Here is a 25,302-nt window from a genome sequence, read left to right on the forward strand (position 1 = left end):
TAAAATCTTCAAAATTCGCGTCTCATTCTCACAATGCTTCCTTCGCCCTGATTCAGGACACACCTCACCATCCCACAGCTCCCCCCAGTTGCCCAAGGGGAGAACGCGCCTGTTCTGCATTAGCCCCGAGCCACTCGGGCCGCAGCGGATGCTGGCGACAGCTCTGCCGCATTCCGGCAACAACCGTGGGCCAGACAGGCCTGAGGCAGCCGCACCCACTCGCGAGCAGCAGGTGCAAGAAATGGAAGTGGCGCAGCCCAGGAAGGGCAGGGTGAGCGTGGCCCACGGGGAGACGGAGCTGAAAAGAACAGGGCATATGCCTTTATTAATATTCAGCTCTTTATTAAAGTGATCAGCTCATTATTAAAGTCATCAGCAGGATTGCAGAGTCCGATCAGAGTTTTCCACGCTGCTGCAGCCATCTAAAGGAGCAGGTGCTGTCCCAGTGGATGCTGAGTCCTTGTTCCCATAGAAACAGCTGGCAGCTCCCTCTGGTCAACCATCAGAAGGCAGAGCAGTGGCAGTCAGCTCTTTGCCTTCAGGGAAAAGTTTCAAGAGTTTCCCATTCTCTGCCTGAGTTGCTTCAGCTGGCTGGTTCCCATTCCATCCGAACTCCTCATAGGTCATGGTGAATCTTCAAATCAGGTCAGGGGGTGCATCCACTTCGTGCTCGGCCAGGGCACTATCTAATTCTCCTCTGACGCCTCTAGCTTCTTGTCTTGGGGTCAGTTTCCCTAAAAAAACCCTCCCAGGATCCACCAGGGTGGTTTTATTTGCATATACACATGCATATGCATTTGTCCTGGTCATAGCCGAGGTTACTCCTGCTGAATGAGGTAGTTATAAAGGACAATAGGGCTATCTAGGTGTGGGCAGCTTCTTTTCACATTTCAATTAGGTAAGGAAAAGTTGCCAGGCAACTTTCCTTCAGGGCAGCTCTCCCTACTCAGATTGGCTGGGGTGTGGGGGGTTACTCTAGCCAGGAGAGGGTCAGTTGTGGAGTGGTTTTTTTTGGTTTTTTTTTTTTTTTTTCCTAACAGAGCGAGGAGTGGGGCTGGCGGTGGCGGTATGGCCGCCCGCACGGGCCAGGCCCGCAGGCGGCTGAAGTCGCTGCGGACTGTGGTGGCATGGAGGGGCCGGGCGGAGTGGGACCAGGTGATGGTGGGGTTGTACTGCGGGGACAGCCGGCTGCAGCAGGACGCACTGGATCGCGTCTCGGCATGGAAGAGCCGGTACGGGCCGCGGGCGGGGAGCACAATGCGGCTCTCAGGGCCTCCACTCTGTCCCTGGAGCTATGTCTGTGTGCTCTCCGCCCAGGCTGTGCCCGGCGCTCGCGGTCCTGGGCCCAAGGGCCGCCGAGGACCCGAGCGCAGCTCCCCACCGGAGCGGCTCTGTGGCCAGGGCTGTGTGGGCAAGCCAGCGGTGCAGCCGGGCAGGTGGGCCCTGTCTTGCAGGGCTCCTTCGTTGCAGGAGGGTCCGGGCACGTAGCATATGCCAAGAGCACGGTGGCCCCATGGGAGCAGGGGAGGCAGAAGCCCTGCTCGCCTGCAACTTCTCGGGCTGATTTCTCGAGGCAGTGAGCATATCCAAGGCCCCTAAATTGCCTCTGCTGCATCCGTATACAAGATCCGACTAGGTAAAGCATCTTGTGTATGTGCTTAGTGTATCAGTAAGTACTCATTCAACCTGTGCTTAGGAGTAACCGTGTAACCACTGTGTTCCAATAGAAGTCTTCTGGAAAGAGCCTTTGATGCTGTCTCAGCATACCATTTCTTAGGCTGTTATGTACCACAGAGCACAAAATGTAGTGGGAAAGTTGCCCTTTTTACAGAGTGAGTGTATTTGTGTGAGCCTGCTCATCTGGTTTTCCTTTGCTTCTAGGTACGGTCCAAAATGCCTCTTGCAGTGGACTGCACAGCAGAACTGATTTGCTGTAAGGTCCTCGATTCATCTGGCAGACTGAAGTTACATGAGCTCATCCTCTCTTATGGGCTGGCTCTTTTAAGGTAGGGGCTCTTAAGGCCCTTGTGCTTTGAGACAAAGACCTGGACAGATGTCATTATTCCACTGTCTGAATTCACTTTGCATCTCTGGGACCACGGGGTTGTACAGCACATGGGGAGTTTGACTCTGGAGTTACAAGTTTCTCTGCAGCTCCTGATAGTCATTTATCTTTTCTGTAACCTGCATGCAGATTTGTCAACTTGATCACAGAAAGGAAACAGAAGATGGTCAGCATTCCTCTGAGACAATTAGCTAGAGGTAACTATTTAATAAGAGTTGCTTGATAATTTACATCTATACAGAAAGCATATGCATTGGTTATTAACAGCACTGAGTGGATGAAATTGTGGAGGGGTCATTCTTTTGTAACCAAAATAACAGATATAGAGGCTTGTTTATTCCAGCTGCAAAGTTTTAAACAGGTTTATTGCAACTGGATCTAAAACTTTATTCTTTGAAGTCACAATAAGAGTAACAAAGTCTGAAGATCATTAAAGGTTTTTGAATCACATGTGATCAAAAGTCTTGATTTACATGTGTAGTCCCACTTGACTTACTGTCACATTTCTCTTTCTTTGCTACTGAGATAGGAAAAAGAGCTAAATCCGTGGTTTATAAATCCTAGTCTTTGACTAGCAAGGCTGTACATAAAAAACACATTTGCAGTAGTTTTCATCTTGTGTGTCTTTCTTCAGGTGAGCTTTTCCACTCGTGTGTGAAGGAGGAAAGGTTCAAGCTGTAATTGTAGTAGCAGGACCGAGTCCTTTTACTGCCAGCTGCACTAAACATCATACCTGGGACTGAACAAGTTTTGACAGTGAAGGACAGACAATATTTGAGACTCTCCTCTATATGTTTGGGGCCTTGTGTGAGAATGATGATTTTTTTTTTCCTGGGTTTTTGAGAAAAGTTCTGCTTCTCACTTTTTAAAGCTGATCGAGCTTAAAAGCAAAGGTCTTGCATAGTTAAAGGTAGTTGTCCTCAGGAAAGTTGCAAAAAACTGCATGCAGATTACCATGTAAATTTCAGTATTATATATGATATTATTTGTATCTTTGGTATATAGTTATCCAGAATGTCTCATCCATTTAAATATCATTTAACTGCTTCTCAGTGTCATTAAATTACATGTAACACCTCTGTCTAAAAAGAAATCTCTTGTTGCATGTAACACTGAAGAACTTAAACTGTAAAATGCAAGTTTGTATGGATCCTAGGCCACAGGAGTGGCATCAGACAGCTGGGGGATCTTGGACCACTCTTGAAGTGGGAAACAAGGGAGCTACAGTGCAGGAGTGGCCAGGAAGGTGCCGTTCCCACCTGGTAGAGGCTCTCTGCAGATTTGCAGGGCTGCCTGCAGGTGTGGCCTCATGCAGTGGAAACAGAGAGGTCATGTGTGTTGGCTGTTTGTTGCAGGTGGACATCCCTGTGTGGATTGTGGACCTCTGTCATGAGCTGACACGCGAAGCTGCCATGGCTGGCTCCGTACCGCAAGGGTGAGTGCCACCAGCAGCTGGCATTGGGAGTGGTGGCCTGAGGCATGCTTGGGGTGGCAATGCCAGTGCTGCAGGCCCTGAGAGGAGCACCCCTTAGTTTTGGTGCCTCTTCTGTCCTCTCCTGGTCTGGCTCAGACTGCACAAAGATTTTGGCAGTATCTCAGGCAGTCATAGGTTAAGATTTGGTGCTTTCTGTCAGTGCTGAGCATATCTATGATGTACCAAGATCCCTGAATGCTGCTAGTTCCCAGCTGTTAAATCTACTGTTTGCAGAGCTATCTGGAATGATACTGGATCCCAGATACAGTATGCTGCATTTATTTGGAATAATACTGTTCAAACACATCTTGTAGGTTTCCTGTCTGGGATGACATGCACAGGATCAGCTTGGGAATGTCTGTGCTGCTTTGTGGTCAGGCCTGGTGGAGCTGTCCATGCATTGTCAAGTCCTTTATAACAACCTTGATGTATTTGGTCAGTACATCTGGTCATACACTTGGGTTAAAATGACAGCTTATTTGAGGATGTGTTCCAGTAAAAATGCAGAGGGATGAAGGGCATATTTTTGATGAGTTTTGAGCACCCTATTGTTTTCATTATCTTCTTTGAAGGGAAGAAAAGACAACAGTGTAACAAGCAGGTGTCTGTAAAGGAGCTGTTCCTCCATAAAGTTCCTTTGAAGTGGATAAGACTGACTGAAAGTTGCTTGCAAGCTCCCTGCTGGGCAACTCCACATCTTCAGCTGTAAGTTTGATGCTGTGACCTAGAAAAGGAACAGCAAACACTACTCTAACTGTCTCAATAGGACACGAAAGAAGCACACAGGGACTCAGAGATGTCTAAGCGGGAAAGAAGGGCAGAACTTTACTTTCTTTCATATTTATACATTTTGTGGCACCAGCTGTGGATTGGAGGATGGAATCACCACCCCTCCAACTACACTGGTCAAACAGACTGTCAATCAACTTCTCCTCCAGAAAGGAATGTAAACAAAAAAACCACTGTTGGGTAAACAGTTTTATTTATATTAAGAAACTTTTAGAATCGTGAGAAACTGACTCCAAGAAGGTAAACAATTCAGAAGGCTAGGAAAATTTCAAAAGAACAGGGCAACACTTCACCCTTTTTCTGTTAAAAAAAAGAAAACAGAAAAAAGAAAAATGAACCAAAACCAGGGCCTCTATTAATTACATGGAAGCTGGACTGAGCAACGCAGAGCACAACCAATATGGTGAAATCATGCGTTCTCCCCTTTATTCCCCGAAATGGCTGGTTAAACACAGTATCAGATAATTTACAGTTACAGGTGCTTTCTAATTGGTATTCAGCGTGAAAAGGAATGCAAACAATCTCAATTTAAGGTAGCTACCATAATTTCACTATAACTATCTTATCTAATGCATAAACACACCTTAATCTAAATTTTAACTGCACCACAGGCTTATCTACTTCTACAGAGGCCCAAACCTGAGCCCCGTTTTGGGATAGCTCAGATCTCGTTCCAAAATACCTCATGTCCATGTTCTCTAAGAAATTCTGTTACAATTCCCCCTTTTTCTTTCTGAGCTATCCAAACTGATTCTAAGGCATGGCTGGTTAATTTTTGCATACACTGTAGCAAACAAGGCACAATAATTAAAATAACTATAATAACAATAAAAATCACAACACTAAAACGGATCAAATCTTTGATCCACCCAGTGAGATCCCATGATCCCAGCCATTTGTCAAATGGAGTGTCAACAACTACAAGTTTTTTCATGTTGCTTCTCAGCTGTGACAGCTGTTTGTAAATCGATTGAGAAAGGTCTGACAAATTCATGCAACACATGCTTTCAAACTCTTCACATTCATGCCCTTGAGCCAAAAGGAGAAAGTCAACTGCGGCTCTTTTTTGAAGAACTGCATGACAAATGTCGTTAACATCCTTGGAAACTTCACTTAGCATATTAGATGTTATATTAATTTGTTTTCCTGTCCAACAGGCTAAGTTTTTCAACTGTGTGAGAGCTTGCGCTGAAGCAACTCCTGGGGCAAGGAATGATGCTGATATTACAGCTGCAGGTTTCCATAACTCAACCTGATCTTTACAGTCGGGGCTTAGTTGAGACACACTGTGTTTGGCTCGTCGGGTATTCTGAGACAACCCAAAAACTTGATGAATGCTGGGAGCAAACAATGTCAATTTGCCAAAATAACATGGACCTCCTAAAGCTTCTTGGGGAATTGCAGACCAGGCTCTATCTCCACATATGAGAAAGATCCCTGGTGGTAATTTTTTTGCAACACCTTTCAACGGTGTCACAGACTCAGTCCAATTGTTACAGTACTCAATATAATTATAATACAATGGGGACCTGGGAGACAGCCAAGTGTTGCCATTTTTCAGTTGCCTTTTGTCCACAATCAACAAACTTGAATTCATAACAAAGTGTCCAAAAATTAAACAGTAGTTTCCTGGCACAGAACCCAAAAGGTTGAATTTTTGGGGCTCAGTATTAGCAACTCTAAGACATTGTGCAATGGCAACAGCTTGTGTTCCCAAAACACTCTTAAATAAAAATAAAAATTGTTATATAAAAAATAGTAATACAAATACCATAATAAAGGTTAAACAGTTTAGAGTTAGGGCAATTACTGAAACAATAATATCAAAGAGTACAGCCCGGGCTGGGTCCCCTCTCCCTAGACAAAAGTCAGCAGGAGAAGGACCCCATTATAGCAGAATTCTCCTCTTAAGAGAAGTCACTTCATGATTATGCATATTTTATTTAAAACAAAACAAGTTATCTGGTCCTTGTCAAAAACCCTCTGCTAATCTCCCCAGGCACCTTTGAGTCTGGGTCCGACTTGAAGTGGTGGTCTTCGGTTGATCAGGAAGGCATAAATCTCTCTCTCTCTCTGGAAAATTTAGGGGTTTCTGTAATTGTTATCTCTATGCAAAGAATTTCCTGGTTATCTTCTCTTTCTCTTGAGCTAAAAAGAATATCTCACACACATAATTTTTATTTTTGATTACTACAGCTTAATGTTAATTACAAAACTACATTCACTATACTATTCAAAAGTTAATACAGCATAACTTTTCAACCTAGCATAATACATATAGTAAATATCTGCATAGAGCCATATAATATGCATTTTTCACATCAGTGTATGAAGAAATTGTTCCCATGTGCAGTTTATGTTCTGATGCATATTTGTATTCTTTATACTTGCATTTTGCATCAATTGCAAAAGCACTATAGCTTGCAAGCAACTTTCAGTCAGTCTTATCCACTTCAAAGGAACTTTATGGAGGAACAGCTCCTTTACAGACACCTGCTTGTTACACTGTTGTCTTTTCTTCCCTTCAAAGAAGATAATGAAAACAATAGGGTGCTCAAAACTCATCAAAAATATGCCCTTCATCCCTCTGCATTTTTACTGGAACACATCCTCAAATAAGCTGTCATTTTAACCCAAGTGCATGACCAGATGTACTGACCAAATACATCAAGGTTGTTATAAAGGACTTGACAATGCATGGACAGCTCCACCAGGCCTGACCACAAAGCAGCACAGACATTCCCAAGCTGATCCTGTGCATGTCATCCCAGACAGGAAACCCACAAGATGTGTTTGAACAGTATTATTCCAAATAAATGCAGCATACTGTATCTGGGATCCAGTATCATTCCAGATAGCTCTGCAAACAGTAGATTTAACAGCTGGGAACTAGCAGCATTCAGGGATCTTGGTACATCATAGATATGCTCAGCACTGACAGAAAGCACCAAATCTTAACCTATGACTGCCTGAGATACTGCCAAAATCTTTGTGCAGTCTGAGCCAGACCAGGAGAGGACAGAAGAGGCACCAAAACTAAGGGGTGCTCCTCTCAGGGCCTGCAGCACTGGCATTGCCACCCCAAGCATGCCTCAGGCCACCACTCCCAATGCCAGCTGCTGGTGGCACTCACCCTTGCGGTACGGGGCCAGCCATGGCAGCTTCGCGTGTCAGCTCATGACAGAGGTCCACAATCCACACAGGGATGTCCACCTGCAACAAACAGCCAACACACATGACCTCTCTGTTTCCACTGCATGAGGCCACACCTGCAGGCAGCCCTGCAAATCTGCAGAGAGCCTCTACCAGGTGGGAACAGCACCTTCCTGGCCACTCCTGCACTGTAGCTCCCTTGTTTCCCACTTCAAGAGTGGTCCAAGATCCCCCAGCTGTCTGATGCCACTCCTGTGGCCTAGGATCCATACAAACTTGCATTTTACAGTTTAAGTTCTTCAGTGTTACATGCAACAAGAGATTTCTTTTTAGACAGAGGTGTTACATGTAATTTAATGACACTGAGAAGCAGTTAAATGATATTTAAATGGATGAGACATTCTGGATAACTATATACCAAAGATACAAATAATATCATATATAATACTGAAATTTACATGGTAATCTGCATGCAGTTTTTTGCAACTTTCCTGAGGACAACTACCTTTAACTATGCAAGACCTTTGCTTTTAAGCTCGATCAGCTTTAAAAAGTGAGAAGCAGAACTTTTCTCAAAAACCCAGGAAAAAAAAAATCATCATTCTCACACAAGGCCCCAAACATATAGAGGAGAGTCTCAAATATTGTCTGTCCTTCACTGTCAAAACTTGTTCAGTCCCAGGTATGATGTTTAGTGCAGCTGGCAGTAAAAGGACTCGGTCCTGCTACTACAATTACAGCTTGAACCTTTCCTCCTTCACACACGAGTGGAAAAGCTCACCTGAAGAAAGACACACAAGATGAAAACTACTGCAAATGTGTTTTTTATGTACAGCCTTGCTAGTCAAAGACTAGGATTTATAAACCACGGATTTAGCTCTTTTTCCTATCTCAGTAGCAAAGAAAGAGAAATGTGACAGTAAGTCAAGTGGGACTACACATGTAAATCAAGACTTTTGATCACATGTGATTCAAAAACCTTTAATGATCTTCAGACTTTGTTACTCTTATTGTGACTTCAAAGAATAAAGTTTTAGATCCAGTTGCAATAAACCTGTTTAAAACTTTGCAGCTGGAATAAACAAGCCTCTATATCTGTTATTTTGGTTACAAAAGAATGACCCCTCCACAATTTCATCCACTCAGTGCTGTTAATAACCAATGCATATGCTTTCTGTATAGATGTAAATTATCAAGCAACTCTTATTAAATAGTTACCTCTAGCTAATTGTCTCAGAGGAATGCTGACCATCTTCTGTTTCCTTTCTGTGATCAAGTTGACAAATCTGCATGCAGGTTACAGAAAAGATAAATGACTATCAGGAGCTGCAGAGAAACTTGTAACTCCAGAGTCAAACTCCCCATGTGCTGTACAACCCCGTGGTCCCAGAGATGCAAAGTGAATTCAGACAGTGGAATAATGACATCTGTCCAGGTCTTTGTCTCAAAGCACAAGGGCCTTAAGAGCCCCTACCTTAAAAGAGCCAGCCCATAAGAGAGGATGAGCTCATGTAACTTCAGTCTGCCAGATGAATCGAGGACCTTACAGCAAATCAGTTCTGCTGTGCAGTCCACTGCAAGAGGCATTTTGGACCGTACCTAGAAGCAAAGGAAAACCAGATGAGCAGGCTCACACAAATACACTCACTCTGTAAAAAGGGCAACTTTCCCACTACATTTTGTGCTCTGTGGTACATAACAGCCTAAGAAATGGTATGCTGAGACAGCATCAAAGGCTCTTTCCAGAAGACTTCTATTGGAACACAGTGGTTACACGGTTACTCCTAAGCACAGGTTGAATGAGTACTTACTGATACACTAAGCACATACACAAGATGCTTTACCTAGTCGGATCTTGTATACGGATGCAGCAGAGGCAATTTAGGGGCCTTGGATATGCTCACTGCCTCGAGAAATCAGCCCGAGAAGTTGCAGGCGAGCAGGGCTTCTGCCTCCCCTGCTCCCATGGGGCCACCGTGCTCTTGGCATATGCTACGTGCCCGGACCCTCCTGCAACGAAGGAGCCCTGCAAGACAGGGCCCACCTGCCCGGCTGCACCGCTGGCTTGCCCACACAGCCCTGGCCACAGAGCCGCTCCGGTGGGGAGCTGCGCTCGGGTCCTCGGCGGCCCTTGGGCCCAGGACCGCGAGCGCCGGGCACAGCCTGGGCGGAGAGCACACAGACATAGCTCCAGGGACAGAGTGGAGGCCCTGAGAGCCGCATTGTGCTCCCCGCCCGCGGCCCGTACCGGCTCTTCCATGCCGAGACGCGATCCAGTGCGTCCTGCTGCAGCCGGCTGTCCCCGCAGTACAACCCCACCATCACCTGGTCCCACTCCGCCCGGCCCCTCCATGCCACCACAGTCCGCAGCGACTTCAGCCGCCTGCGGGCCTGGCCCGTGCGGGCGGCCATACCGCCACCGCCAGCCCCACTCCTCGCTCTGTTAGGAAAAAAAAAAAAAAACCAAAAAAAACCACTCCACAACTGACCCTCTCCTGGCTAGAGTAACCCCCCACACCCCAGCCAATCTGAGTAGGGAGAGCTGCCCTGAAGGAAAGTTGCCTGGCAACTTTTCCTTACCTAATTGAAATGTGAAAAGAAGCTGCCCACACCTAGATAGCCCTATTGTCCTTTATAACTACCTCATTCAGCAGGAGTAACCTCGGCTATGACCAGGACAAATGCATATGCATGTGTATATGCAAATAAAACCACCCTGGTGGATCCTGGGAGGGTTTTTTTAGGGAAACTGACCCCAAGACAAGAAGCTAGAGGCGTCAGAGGAGAATTAGATAGTGCCCTGGCCGAGCACGAAGTGGATGCACCCCCTGACCTGATTTGAAGATTCACCATGACCTATGAGGAGTTCGGATGGAATGGGAACCAGCCAGCTGAAGCAACTCAGGCAGAGAATGGGAAACTCTTGAAACTTTTCCCTGAAGGCAAAGAGCTGACTGCCACTGCTCTGCCTTCTGATGGTTGACCAGAGGGAGCTGCCAGCTGTTTCTATGGGAACAAGGACTCAGCATCCACTGGGACAGCACCTGCTCCTTCAGATGGCTGCAGCAGCGTGGAAAACTCTGATCGGACTCTGCAATCCTGCTGATGACTTTAATAATGAGCTGATCACTTTAATAAAGAGCTGAATATTAATAAAGCATTCCAATTCCCAACATTCTGCTCATCTTTTTGGTTGTTTCTTTCAGTTCTACTACTACAAAAAAAAAGAAAAAACAAACAATAACTGGTTATTACTTAACTCTAAATACTAAAAGTAACTTATCACTAAACTTAATCTTGTAACTATGACTATATAACTATTTTTCTGATTTTAAAAGTCAATTTTCAGCAGCTTCGGGTCGTCACAAGGTGCTCCAGGTAAGTCGCTGCTGTCACCGCGGTTATCACTGTTAGCTGGTGTTTCTGACTGGGGACATGCACAGGTAAATTGGCTCGGCACCCAAACGGGTCCTGCTTCTCCTGTAGAAACACACATATAACCATGACCATTAAATAACACAGGACTTGGTCCGTGACATTCACCCATTCGCATGTTCTTGTGATAAACATAAAGTCCTGGAATTGCCTGTGGTCTTCCCTCTTTCACTGCATGGTGATGTATCACAACTGCAGGCTCTTCTCTTCCTTCTGATAAACACAAATAGTTTAAAGTGAACAATACCTTAGATAATCAACTAGCTACATCAGTTTTATCAGTCTGTTTTTGCTTTGCTAAATATTTTTTCAGGGTACGATTTGTTCTTTCTACAATAGCTTGACCAGTGGGAGAGTGAGGGATTCTGGTGGTATGTTTGACTCCCCACTTCTGCATAAATTTAGCAACTCGCTGACCGACATAGGCTGGACCATTGTCAGTCTTGATTTCCACAGGCACACCCATCACTGCAAAACAGACAGATAGGTGTCTTTCAACGTGCAAAGCTCTTTCTCCTGATTGTGCTGTGGCCCAAATAAATTTAGAATAGGTATCAACAGTGACATGGACATATTTCAATCTCCCAAATTCTGGAACATGAGTTACATCCATCTGTCACAATTCTAAAGCTTTCATCCCCGTTGGGTTTGTGCCCAGGCCAAGGCCAGGCCCATGATGGCTACACTGAGGGCAGGCACACACAATCCCTTGTGCATCATTCAGGGGAATCTGGAATTGTCGCTGCAGGACCCTAGCATTTTGATGGAATGTTTCATGACTGTTGTGAGCCCTCACAAATTTGTTTTGTGGAGGGACATGGGCCACGCAACTGACTGCAACGTCTGCTGGTGCGTTGCCTTCTTCTAAACCGCTGTTGCATTGATGGCTGCGAATGTGCATGACACAAAAAGCATGCTGACACTGTTTCAGCACACTTCTTAACTGCAAAAACAGTTTTCCAAGGTGTTGATTCTGGATTTTCCAGATGAGTGCATCTTCAATTCTTTGCACAACTCCAACTACATATAGAGAGTCTGAAACAACACTGAGTGGTTCTTTGTTCCAGGTGTGCAAATGTGGCCGAGTTCCTCAGGTATCGTGGGCATGATATGCTCACAGATACCATTTGAGCTATTCCAAACTAGGCCGAACTAGGCCTCAGGCCTGGGTCTAGTAGGCCGCAGAACGTTCAGCATACGTAGTAGCAGATAAACTTATCTGCTACTAGGAACGTGTTAAGGTATGGACACTCGCAGCATAGAGGTAATGGCACTAAGTCTCCGTAGCTACCTTAACCCTGGATTGTTTGCATGCTTCTGTATGTCTACTGCCTATCATAGTGCACCTGCTAACTGTAAACTATTCAATCTGTATAAAACCCGCCATCTCACGGAATAAAGCTGAGTTCGTGCTGGAAACCATACTGGTTGGTCTCACGTTACTCTAGTCCCCGGCTTTACCAGAGCTCGGCTTCATGCAAAGCCCAACACACTGCTCTCAGTTCAAGGATTTTCAGACTGTCTCCTGCTTCATTCTTAATTAAATGCTGCATCCATTCTCCTTGCTGTTGCCAAACACACACACAGCCCTTCTTGTTTTTCGACCGGCATCAGTAAAAACTGTTCTTCCTTCAACTGGCTTCAAGGAACACAAAGGTCTCTCTAGCCACTGGTAACGCTTGACTAGAGTCCACATTGAGTCTTTTGGTTTCTGGTTGTGAACCACACCTGTAAAACCCAACAACGCTTCTTGCATTGCAACAGAATGTCTCAGCTTCCACTCTAAATCTTCATTTTTCACAGGAATGCTGATGTCTGCTGGCTCCTTTCCATCTATCTCTACAATTCTGTCTCTGCCCTTTTTTATCAGTTCAGCAAGGGCATCTGTTCTGGTCATGACATGGCTCTTTGGTTGCACAGGTAAAAACACCCACTCTAGTAAACTTGCTGTTGACCGAAACTTAGATCATTGTTCCCCCTTTTTCTTTTGCCATTGAAAAACAATGGCAAGTGGACAGGCATCGGCATTGGATAGGAAGAGTGACAGTGGGAGATGTTCCACACGGCGAGCACTCCAACTACATTGTAGCTTTTCTGACACTTGAATCAAAGCTCTTTGCTGTTCAGGGGTGCAATCTCGGGGGCTGTTGGCATCACCACCATGAAGCCATGGTAAAAATGTTTGTAAGTCATCACTGGTGATTCTTAAGATGGTACGAACCCATTTCAGGTCCCCAAAAAGTCTTTGAGCATCATGCAAGGTGGAAATGTTGGTGTCTAAAGTGATTTTCTGTGGGTGAATCTGTGCATCTGTGATCAGCCAGCCTAAATATTTCCAAGGAGCTGATCGCTGTATTTTTTCTGGAGCTACAGTCAGTCCAAGATGTTTCAATTGTAAAATCAACCAGTTTAAATCTGTTTCTGCCAGTGGCTGTTTGGTGGCAATAAGAATGTCATCAACATAATGATAAATCATTGTGTTGGAAAAATGCTGGCAAATTGGTTGCAAGGCCCTATCAACAAACAATTGACACATCGTGGGGGAGTTTCTGCCGCCCTGAGGAAGAATGGTCCATTCATATCGTTTTGCTGGGGCTGCTCTGCTGACAGGTGGCAGGGTGAAGGCAAAGTGTTGAGTGTCTTGTGGATGAAGCGGGATGGTAAAGAAACAGTCCTTCAGATTGATGACAACAATCTTCCACCCTTGAGGTATCATAGTTGGTGCTGGCAGACCAGTCTGCAAAGCACCCATTGCCTGCATTTGTTCATTTACCTTTCGGAGATCTGGTAATAGTCTCCATTTTCCTGATTTCTTTGGGATAACAAAAATTGGCGTGTTCCATGGACTCACAGAGGGCTGAATGTGTCCAGCCTCAAGTTGTTCTTGTACTAGTTGTTTAGTAATTTGCAGCCTTTCTTCTGTCATTGGCCACTGCTTGGCCCAAACAGGGGTTTCAGTCAACCAGGTAATCTTCAGAATGGGTGGCTGCACTGCAGTAGCCATCAAAGAAAATGCTGGTCAGTTTTCACTAATCCCTTTCTCTACCTACCAAGGCCCAACCAATCACATAATTACTTCAATCCAAACAATCCCACATCTTGCTGGATCTTGTTAAGATCTGTATTTTCTTGTGGATGGACTCAAAATGATCCTCAAGGTCCATGCAACACATTCCATCAAAGTCTTCACAACCAGGACCATGCGCTAATAACAGGAAGTCAATCGCGACGTGGTTCTATAACACCACATGCTGCACACTAAATAAGTCCTTAGCTAATAAAGATAAAACACTAATAGTAGCATTAGCCTGCCCAGCAAGCTAAGTCTTCTAAATTGCTATAAGCATTGCCATGCTTACTTGTCCAACTGTATATGGCCCATCAACAGGTGCTGGAGGAATCCCAGCCCAGGCGTGATTGCCACATATTAAAAATAGGCCAGCTGGTAATTGCCTAGGGTAGACCGATGACGTTGGGGTTGTTTTATTCTGAATCAGCTCCAAGCACCATAAGGATTCATTATTCCATCTGTTTAACCCTGTAACAAAAGTAGGCCTTACACGATTGTCACCCTTTATCCCCAATGGCCACCCATATGCTGATGCATTAAAATAAAAATGTGAAAGAGCAGTAAGTGTCCCAAGAATTTCAATCTCTTGAGGATTGCCTGGATAAAAGGGTAGTGTATGAATCCATGAATTGATTCCATACATACATTTTCCAGTAATCGAGGTAGAGCTAATCGCCAATCCATTTTCATAATAGTTTACCTCACTGCTACAAAAATCTATGGGGGTCTCAGTCAACAAATTTATGTAGGAGTCATTTATTGGAACACCTACTAAGCATGTCACAAATGGTGACATTGGGACAGCCAAACTGGCACAAAAGGAGGTAGTATTCAAGTTTCGTGCCAGCGTTACCCAAATATTTTCTCTGGGGTCAAATAAGGATCTACCTGGGTCTGCTGTGACAGTACCAACTTTGTGTAGTGTGGCTAGGATGGTGATTGCGACTACCATTATGGTGCCACTGCCAATATCAGCACGTCCTTTCCCAGCTATCTTCAGGAACCCCATGTTTAATAGGGACTTTCACTCCCCTACTACATTGCTGTTCCAAAATATGTGTATCCCTAAGGGTGACCACACGTTTCAAAGTTTGCTGGATGAGCCAAACGATCCAGGCTCTGCGTCTGGCTCCTTCATTTTCAAATAAACACTCTAAACTGTGATTGTCTAACTGTACTTCTCCTAAATACTCTCTTAATGCTGCCCAAGGATTTCCAGGGTGAAAATTACCATTACAGCTAATACAACAGGCAATCAAACGCAGGTGAATCCTATGGATCAAAATAATTCACTGGCAGACTCCACACTTAATCTTTGCCGACCAATCACAACTACCACATTCATAACAAGATTGTCGCAAGCAATGTAAATACACCGCATTAGGTCTGATGTTCAGCTTGTCAATGGCATCACTTGTCTTCGGCCTCCCTTCTTCCCCCTTTTTCTTTTGCCATTGACAAAGCACAGCAAACACAGTGGTGGGTCGTGTCACCACAAACAAATGATGTGAAGCCCATCGAGTGGAAATGAGATGACCAAGGCGGTTAATACAGTCTTTCCGCTCTTGAGTAAGTTCTGTAACTTGATCTGAATCAGTATCTCTGAGTAGTGGCGAGAGTGGGTACAATTCATCATTCATAATGCCAATTAGAGTTCGAACTTTGCACATCTGTGAGCGTGGAAATTTCAGTTTTAATGGTGACTTTTGCAGAGTAATTATCGCATCAGTTATGAGCCAACTCAAATATTTCCAAGGGCTATTCTGTTGAATCTTCTCAGGTGCAATTTGCAACCCAGCTTTCCTTCACTCTCTTTCCCTGTTGCTTCTGCAGAGGCTGCTTGCCATTCCTCTTCCAGGATCACATAGTGGATAACACCTGACCATCTATTTCCTGCTTGTTTAGGCTTTACCACAATTCCTTCTGACTAGGAGATAAGCACAGGTTCTTGCAGTGGTCCGATGGGTAGAGCTGTTGGTCTGCTAAAGTAATTAGGATTCATCAGAGATGGTTTTTCAGCATGCATATGCTTCGTCATTTCTTGTTCTGCTTCCCATTGTTTCTGTGGGAGACCCTTGTCTCTCCCAGCTGGATCGATTGCTTGGCTTGTTGCACTCTTTTGTTGGGCAAGCTTTTCTAATTTCTTCAGCACTTCCTTCATTAATTGCTGAGTTTCAGTTGTTTGACTTGGTTCTGTACCAGGTAGGTTCTTTGTAACCTCCATAGGAGGAAAAGGTGAAGGGGGTGACGCATGCCCACTGGCAGATGATGATCCATGTGAGCAGGGGACACAAGGCATTGTTTCTCCGCTAGCTGGGAGCGGAGGATAAGCTTGTGGTCGGCGAGCCGCTTCGCTCTGCTCTGATACATCATGACTTGGCGTGGGTTCAGAGACTGTGGCTGCTGTAGCGTGTGTGTCTTGCTGAGGCAAACCACCTGTTGACTGGACAGCCATTTCATCTTTTGTTACTTCTGCAGCAGAGGTTTTTGGCTGCTGCTGCAGTCCTCTTATCGGCCGCATATAATCAGTGCCAAAAAATCTTCCGATCCGAAAAGTCATTGTTTCAGGGACCTGGGGGGGAGTGGCTGGAGGGCGTGGCACCTCTGTAGCTGCCAGAGTGACCTTACGTTCTGCTTTCATCTGTAGTAATGTGTTGATTACACTGCGCCATAAGCTCCCCAGCTTTTTAGCTGATTTACTTTGTTCAATCGTCTTTTCCCATAGTGCATCGCACATCTCCCTCCATTCATCAGGGCTGAAGATCAGAGATACGTCTTTGATATATCCATGTTCTTTAGTCCATTTTAAAAGCTCTCTGAGCTGTCTCTCTCTGAGCTGTTCATCCCTTGCTTGGCAAGGATACATTTCAACAGACTGAGGGCCGCCTCCCACTCCATTCTTCAGGGTTAGCGGTCTTACCTCTATGCGGGTCTGACTTGAGCTCCTAGTCAGAATTCCTGCTATCTCCCTTGTTGAGACGCCTTCCCGCTCTGATCCCCGCTCTCCGTCTGCCTCTTAATTATCCGCAGATTTGAGAGTTCCCATTTCCTCTTCTCAGTTTTTTGGGCTCCAGAATGTTGGCCGGGGAATCAGCCAGAGTCAAGACAGCACTCAATATGAGTTAGAAATCCTGCTCATTTATTCAGCTATTTGGCTTACATTTATACTGTGCTAAGCATATCATGCACCTAACTCTGAACATCATTGGTTAAACCATAGTGTTCACACGTCGTTGCAGTATACATAATTGGTTCAGAAGCTCTGTCCACGAGGCTAAATGCTGCAAATCTTCCCTAACTTATGGTCAATGCATCCTGTCTAGCATCCTGTTACAGCTATAGTTCCAAGCTTTACTTCCTCCTTATCCCATCTATGGAATGGTTCAAGGACATTTCAGCTTCTACTCATCCTTTAGGCTAAAAGCAGGATTGTGCACATGTCCCTGCTTTTCCAGCCATGCATCCACAGTCAGTGGTTAAAACCATGCCAAGTTGAGAAAGCACATCTCTGCCTAGCAGTCCTGAAAGCTCTCTGGGCAAAGGCATAATGTAGGGTTGAGTCACGATGACTTGATTGTCTTCAAAGATGATGCTGATAGGATCTTTGCATATTGAAGGAACTCTCATTCCGTCCACTCCCACAACGTGGGTGCAAGGAGATTGCAGAGGCCAATCAGATGGCCAGAACATTTGATTGATGATGGAAATGTCTGCGCCAGTGTCAAGCAGTACTGTCAGGGTGATGCTGTGGGAACCACGCTGTAATTGCACTGTTCTGCGTGGGCGATCTTTCAGGTCTGTCGTGAAAAGGACATCATGGCCTGTTGACCCAAAGCCTCCATTTTCTCTTTTCAGTTGGTTCTCTTGGTCATTGACAAAGTGGTAAAATGTTTTCAAATGCTATAATTTGAGCGATTCTGCTTCCTTTCGGAATTGTCACAGGTGGTTGCAAGGCATAAGCCATTGTTTTCACTTGTCCGGTGTAATCTGTGTCGATGAGTCCTGGAAAGACGATTACACCTTGTCTGCTTGTGGATTATCTTCGAAGCAGCAAACCTCCAACTAAAGAAATTGTGCTGTACATTGGACCATACACATTGGTTGGAATTAGGGTCACTTTATCTTGCAAGGTGACATCCTCTGCTGTTGTTACATCCATGCCGAGCCTTCCCCATGTGGTCGGCTTGTTTTTAACTAGGAAACCACTCTCGGTGTCTTTAACTAGGAAACCACTCTCGGTGTCTTCTGGTCAAGGCATTGATTTGTGTCTTGGTGAGCTGCCTTGGCGCGCTGCCTTCGAAGTTTCCCTGCTTCCAACAAACTTCAGAAGCATGGGTGTCTAGATTGCATTTGTGACACCATACAGTCTTTTGACAGGCCCGTCTGTAATGGCCTGTATCACCACACAGAAAACAAACAATGCCAGGTGTTGGTTTTCTGTTATTGCTGGGATGGTTGACCTGTCCTCCTGTCAATGCAGCTGCAATGATGTGTCCCTGTTGATTCATTGCGTTTTGCATGGCCGCTGTGAACGCTGTTGTTTGGTTGTTTTGTTCAGCTCTGGTAGCTCTTACTAGCATTTCATCAACTGCACAACCTTGAGGGAGAGAAGCTAAAACGATTCTGGTAGGTGAGTTGGCATTTTCAAAGGTGAGGGAATGAAACAGATGTTCTTGTACTTCTGTGGGTAGGTCTTGTGCATCCTTTAAAGCAGCTGACAGTCTATCAAAAATTGTCCATATGGTTCTGTGGCCCCTTGTTTAATGTTAGCATATGATACAGGTTTTTTCTTGTCTGGAACTAAAAGTAAAGCTTTGTGGGCCAGTGCTTGAGACATCTGATGGATTTCAATTGGAAAAGTGAGTTGAAGGTTTGTCGTAGTGTACGGTCCTTGTCCTGTAAGCAAATCAGGCTGGAGTCCATAAAATGGATCTCTCAGCACTTGATGTTTATTTGCTTCTTCAGTTGCCAATTGTTTCCACTCTTTTTCAAAAATGAGAAACTGTGAGGGTGTTAACAATAGAGATGCAATGCTGGAACAGTGTGCTGGGCAAAGTACATTGGCCGTGAAGATGTACTGGATTATATTTCTGGCAGCTTCTGATCTGACCCCATAAGTAGAAATTGTTTGCTTAGCTGAACTTAACACTTTCCATTCGTGGGGGTCCCATCGAGCCTGATTCTGTTCTATAATGACTAGACAAGCGACAGAGTTGGCTACTTTGAAATTTCCCTCTAAAATGTCATCCTTTAAAATGCCTGCCCAGTGCCTCTGAATTGGATTCTGTTGGGTGGCTGGCAGCGCCATCTGCTGTGCAGAAGGCAGAAATGATGGGTCAGAGTGAAAAGAGGACAAAGCTGAAAGATTTTGCAGCTTTTGTGGAGAAATTTGGGATGCCGCAGCTGTTTGCTTTTCAAGTGTACTTTGGTGAGTTGACAACTCAGCAAGCTTGGCTATTATTTGTTGCAATTCATCTGAACGCTGTAATTTTTTCTGCGGCTCTGGCGCGCCATGAAAATTGGATTCAGGACTTTCGCCATCTGACTCAGAGTCAGGGAGGGAGCACCAGGCTGCCGTGATTTGCTGTGGGTGGGCGGCTGGCTGCACCGTTGCTGGCTATGGCGCGCCAGCTTTGGGCCAGACAGCAACTGGGGTTCCAGAAACGGTGGTGGGGGCCGCCATGTTTGTTTTGGTGGTTTGGGTCAGATGCGCCTACGTCATCACTTTGTTTTCTGGTGGGGGGAGGGTTTGAGCTGCCCCGCTCAGGTCACCACCCTGAACTCCGCCCCTCTGTTTCGTCTCTTGTGCCAGCCCCGTTCTGCCTTGGGCCACACCTGTCTCCTCATCTTTCACGACACCCACAGAGTCTGGCGACTGCCACACTTCCTGTTTGCTCTCAGTCTCTCTGATTGCTGGCGGGGGAACTTCTGGTGTTCGACCCGCGTGATTTGCTACAGAATCCACCACATCCGGCAGTATGGACCAAACAGGGGCTGCATTTCCCTTAACTGGATGTGTGGAACTAATACCAAAAAACCTCACAACTTTAGATGATGTCTGCAGTTCATTTTTTCAACGGCCACCCCCTCAAGAGCTTGGATCGCCACCTGGGCTGCTTTTCACTCAGCCGCAAACACTTGCAAGGTATTAACAACTTTCTTCCAAACCGCACCCAGCTCTGTAGCTAGCTTACTTTCTTTTCCCCCGAAATGTCTAAATCCCATAGCATTTTGCCTATTTCTTTCCATTTTGCTTCACTAAAAACAAGCAATGGTTGGCTTATGTCACTGTGAGCCTCGCTCGAAAAGACACACGGAGCCAAGAATTTGGGAGAGCAGAAGCAGCAGGGGGAATCTTCTGCTTTGTTTATTACTTCCTATTATATACTTTTAGCAAGGTGCCCATGGATTGGAGAGTGGTATTCCCACCTCTCAACCACATTGCTCAAAGGGACTGTCATTAAACCTCCCCTTCTCTTGGAGAAGGAATTCAAAACAATGGCAATATTTATAAAACACGATCTCCTCTTTACATGAACCAAGCGTGAGAAGGTGCAAAACCTTCTACTTAATATGAACGCTCAGCAAACTAGGAAATCTCATGGTAACATCTCACCCTTTTAACTGTTAAAGAAAACAAACAAACAAAAATGAACAATTGTACAACAGAAAAAAAAAAAGGAAGAAAAAAACCTTTACAAAGTTCACTGACCTTCATTTTGGTCATGGTGTGAAGGTTGCTTGTTGACCTGATTCTGCCTTTGCTCTGCAGGCTTTTACCCTGAATCCCCTTGCAGTAACCTGCTCAAAGTACCCCAAGCATGTTCTACAGTGGTTTTACCAGACAACCCTCATTTTCCAAATTTCTATATGATGCAAAGGCAGGAGCATTCCAAGAAAAAAAATTCATTCAAATCAAAGTTCTGTCCCAAACCACACCCCCAACCCAAGTGCACATTCCCTGCAAAGGTCACAATGGCTACAGTAACATAAAACTGAACCATCGCAAACAATTCCTCTGAGTCCACGATTAACACAGCCTGCTGGCTCCCACAGCATCACGCTGTTCCACCCCACCCTGCAACAGGCAGCTCCACAGGATCCAAAGCCACTATGGAGGCCATGCAGGAAAGGAGAGGATGGCCAAATCCGTGTCCATGTCAATCAGATCTTGAAGAGGCTTCTCTGATGGGTGGCATCAGGGTGGCACAGAGTACACAAGGTTTCAGGATCAGACAGGATCACAGTCCAGTGCACTTGAGGCAGCTCAGCAGACTTGAAGCAGCCGCCTTCACGACAGCGATACTCGAACCTGAGGACAGAAAACTTAAAAAACACAAATTGAACAAATTGAATTTTCTTAAAGAATGTGACATGGGAGGTGAGTGTGGAAACCATTTTGCACAAATGTGCACTTCGCAAGAGTCCAAAATGACCATTGCTACTGTGGTGACAACACCTCCTGAACTGCAGGTGCTGGCTGCAAACCAGCCAAACAAACTTGCTCTTGCCCCAGGACTTGGGAAACTGTTTGGTCCCCCAGCTGTCTTCGGTGCCTTCTCCGCTTCCGATTTTTCAGGCTTGGCAAGGGCTGGCCATCAACATGAACCACTTCTTTACATATGTCTGCAGTATGGTCTGGCCTGCCACACCGTGCACAGAAAAACAAGGGAGTCACTTTCTGTGCCTCCTTTCCCTGTTTTCCACTGGCCTGAACATTCGCCTGTGTCTGCTGCCCACCCTTCAGCCCCTTTTCAGATGGCTGTGAGGCAGCAGCCAGGGCAGACACCTTAAGGTCAGAGGTGTCCACATTCGCACAGGCCTGGATCATGTCCAGCACATTAGAAGTCTTAGGAAGGCTTCCAAGGAGCCTTTGGCAAGCAGCGTTAGCATTGTTCCTTGCAAATTGTTCCAGCAAAATTATTTTCAAAGTGTCATCCTCAATTTGCTTGTCCAAAGAATGCATCAGACGCCTTACAAATTGAACAAAGGTCTTGTCTGGCCTCTGGACTATACCCAGGAAATCTTGCTTTAGAGAGGAGGATAACATAGTTTTTATCAGTGCAGATATACCTATGTGTCTGCACAGATCAAGGACAGTCTAAGAAAAGCCAAATTGCACATCAGGGTAAGCATATTCACCTCTCCCGGTTAGCAGATCAGCTCCGACCCCAAACAAGGGATCTTCTTGAGACAATTGACTATTTTGGACAGCCACTTCTGTGGCCAGTCGTTCCCAATTGCCTTCAAAACTAGAAACCTGAACAGGTCCAAACAATGCCAAAGCCAGGCATCTAATATCATATGGAAGGATCAAATCTGCAAATTAATCACGGATCAGCTGTATGACATCAGAAACACCGACATCACACTTGGCCACGTCCCTTCGGAAGGGAGGCAGATCTGCCCAGGACAGGGCAGCATGGCCGTGAGGCTGTGAAACCATGCCCACAGCTCTCGGGACCGGCTGGAGCACATCTCAACATTCAGTCAGTGGCTGCACCACGTCACCAGCCGGGTTCTGCTGCGGTGCAGGACCAGAAAATGCGTCCCGGATCAGGGCAGGGCGAGCGTGCAGACCTTACAGCGCTTCAGCCTCGCCCGCCCCTCTCACAGCCGCCTCAGGCTGGCCGGGGGAGCTGGGTGGCGGAAGAGACGCCGTTTCACTCAGCCTCCGTTCAGCGCGGGGACGCATCCGCTTCGCTGGGCAGGGAGGCGTGTCAGGTCTGCCACAGCGCTCCGCCCCCTGCCAGTTCGGGGGTACCCGGGACCGGGTGCACAAGTCTCGGCCGACAGGGGATGGCTGCGGCACCGCCGTGGCGCCTGTTCCCTGCTCAGACCGCGAATGCTGGCCAGGGGAGGGGGGCGGTGGAGGTGCGGTTGCCGCGCCATTTCGCCCTGCCCAAGCTGTGCGGGGACGGGCCGCACAGGAGAGAGGGGGGGCGATGGTGGCGCCACCGCTGTGGCACCTGTGCCCTGCCCAGACCGCGAATGCTGTCTAGAGGAGGGAGGCGGTGGCAGCGCAGGGGAGAGGGGGGGCGATGGCAGCAGCTCTGCCTCAGGGGACCCACCACCGCTCTTGGCCGCCAAGCGGCCCCGGGCGGGCCGGGCTGGGAAGAAGCGGGCCGAGGTGCCGCCCCGCAGTCGCACACGCGGGGCAAGGGGAGGGGGTTTTCCTCCTCAGGGGCCCTTCCTGCCGGCACGGCCGCCAATGGCACAGGTGCAGGAGGCTCCTCCATCCCTACTCCAGGGCCGAGGGGAGGGGGAGGGGTGTGCTTCCGCACCCAGCGCCTGCGCAGAAGGCTCTGCCGATCCGGGAGCTGGGATGCCTTGCTCCCACGGCCCACAGGCCGCCCCAGCGCATGCTGACCCAGCAAAAAGACCTAAAAAAACTCCGCAGCCCTCCCAAAATTTGCGCTGGCCACACTCAACCCCCGACATGAGGGTGGGGACTTCCCACTGTGGCTTGAACCCTGCTTCAGACAATTCATCGTCCAAAGGGACAGAGGTGGCGGGGAACCGACTCTACTATCTGTCTCAATCTCAATCCCAGAATCCGAATCCTGAACAATCTCTCTCAGAAGCAGAAAGACTGACCCCCAAGACCCCAAGAGCATGCCCGCATTAGAATCTCTGTCAAGGACATATGAAAAAAGGCTTTTTTCCTAGGGTTTTCCATGGGGTGATTGAAAGTGCTTTCTCAGCACTATAAAAAATTCCACGTGTCTTTCCCCAAGTGTAATGTTCTCTTACATGTCCATTGGGTATCTCCGCAGCCCTCCCAAAATTTGCGCTGGCCACACTCAACCCCCGACATGGGGGTGGGGACCTCCCACTGTGGTTCAGAGACAAGCGCAGAGACTTTTCACCGCATTTAAGTGAAAAAACAAAACCGCATTCAAGACATAAAACCGCATTTAAGCAAAAAAAAAGGGTCCCTGGTCCGGTACCAAACGAAACCAGGGCCTCTATTAATTACATGGAAGCTGGACTGAGCAACGCAGAGCACAACCAATATGGTGAAATCATGCGTTCTTCCCTATATTCCCTGAAATGGCTGGTTAAACACAGTTTCAGATAATTTACAGTTACAGCTATTTTCTAATTGGTAATCAGTGTGAAATGGAATGCAAACAATCTCAATTTAAGGTTGCTACCATAATTTCACTATAACTATCTTATCTAATGCATAAACACACCTTAATCTAATATTAACCTGCGCCACAGGCTTATCTACTTCTACACAGGCCCAAACCTGGGGCCCATTTTGGGATAGCTCAGATCTCATTCCAAAATACCTCATTTTTGTTTCCTCCTGGTAACTTCAGTCCAATCCCGGCTGCCTTAGGTGTTCCTGGATAAGGGGTACTGTTAAGTACCTCCTGCCCAAGCACCTCAGGCGAAGCTCCCAGGCACAGGCAATACTTAGCAAGCTTCGTTATCAGTGATATTCAGCTCGACAGTGATAGCTCTTATAGTGATTTCAACTTTAGTGATATTCAGCTCATAAGCTTGCTAAGCGCCTTGGCAGACGCAGGGAGAGAGAGGAGAAGTGCTGTATGAAGTTCCACAGATGAGTCTTTATTGGCATCCTCCGTGAAGGGTTTCAGGGACAGCTCTTCCACTGAGCTGGACAAAAAGTGGGGTTTTTATAGGGTACCGAGGTTTTGAGAAATGGTACAATGGTATGAGTCAGGGTAGAAAGTGACCTGTTGTCTTACAGGGAGATAAGAGAGGGTCAGAGCACGGGAGAGGAGTTATTTGGCCTAGTCACCATGACTAGGCATTTCTGCCCTTAGGCAACTGACCACCAGAGAGGCCTACTAGGCCTCATGGCTGCAACACCTCATGTCCATGTTCTCTAAGAAATTCTGTTACAATGAACAGTATAAAAAGGGAAAATGAACAATGTTAAGTCACTGCTTGTGGAGGAATCATCAGAGCGATCACTCGCATTGTCTGCATCTGAGTCATCACTCGATGATTCGTCCACTTGATGTCCTTCAGTTTGGTCACAGTTTCTATTTCGCCCCTTGGCTGGATTCTGTCTGTGCGGTCACAGGTCAGGACAGACAAACTTTGAAGGTACCCAGCCTACCCCAGTATCTGTGGATATGCATGTATACTCACACCCCATAGTGATAAGGTCATAGGGACCTTCCCACTGTTTGGTCACCAGATTCCAGACCCAAACATTCGCTTGAGGCTGATGCATCTCGTCTGAAGCCTGCAACAAGAGAGGATGGTTCAAAATGACAGGGTTACTCAAGTTCTGGGGCACCGTAAGGCGATTGATGACATACAAGGCTTTTGCCA

The 25,302-nt window shown here is 46.4% G+C and overlaps 1 protein-coding gene across 1 annotated transcript in view; it reads left to right on the forward strand.

The window, feature by feature from the left end:
- Nucleotides 1-664: 664 nt before the first annotated feature.
- The window catches only part of LOC134565241 (ribosomal biogenesis protein LAS1L-like), a 57,880-nt gene continuing 33,242 nt past the window's right edge, over nt 665-25,302 (forward strand). The window contains 6 exon segments of the mRNA XM_063424738.1: nt 665-1,245; nt 1,882-2,006; nt 2,195-2,279; nt 3,421-3,461; nt 3,463-3,500; nt 4,112-4,244. Of these exon segments, the coding sequence (XP_063280808.1) occupies nt 1,069-1,245; nt 1,882-2,006; nt 2,195-2,279; nt 3,421-3,461; nt 3,463-3,500; nt 4,112-4,244 (599 nt within the window). The 5' untranslated portion in view covers nt 665-1,068.

This window comes from Prinia subflava (genome assembly GCF_021018805.1).
Source record: "Prinia subflava isolate CZ2003 ecotype Zambia chromosome W unlocalized genomic scaffold, Cam_Psub_1.2 scaffold_41_NEW, whole genome shotgun sequence".
Lineage (NCBI taxonomy): Eukaryota > Metazoa > Chordata > Aves > Passeriformes > Cisticolidae > Prinia > Prinia subflava.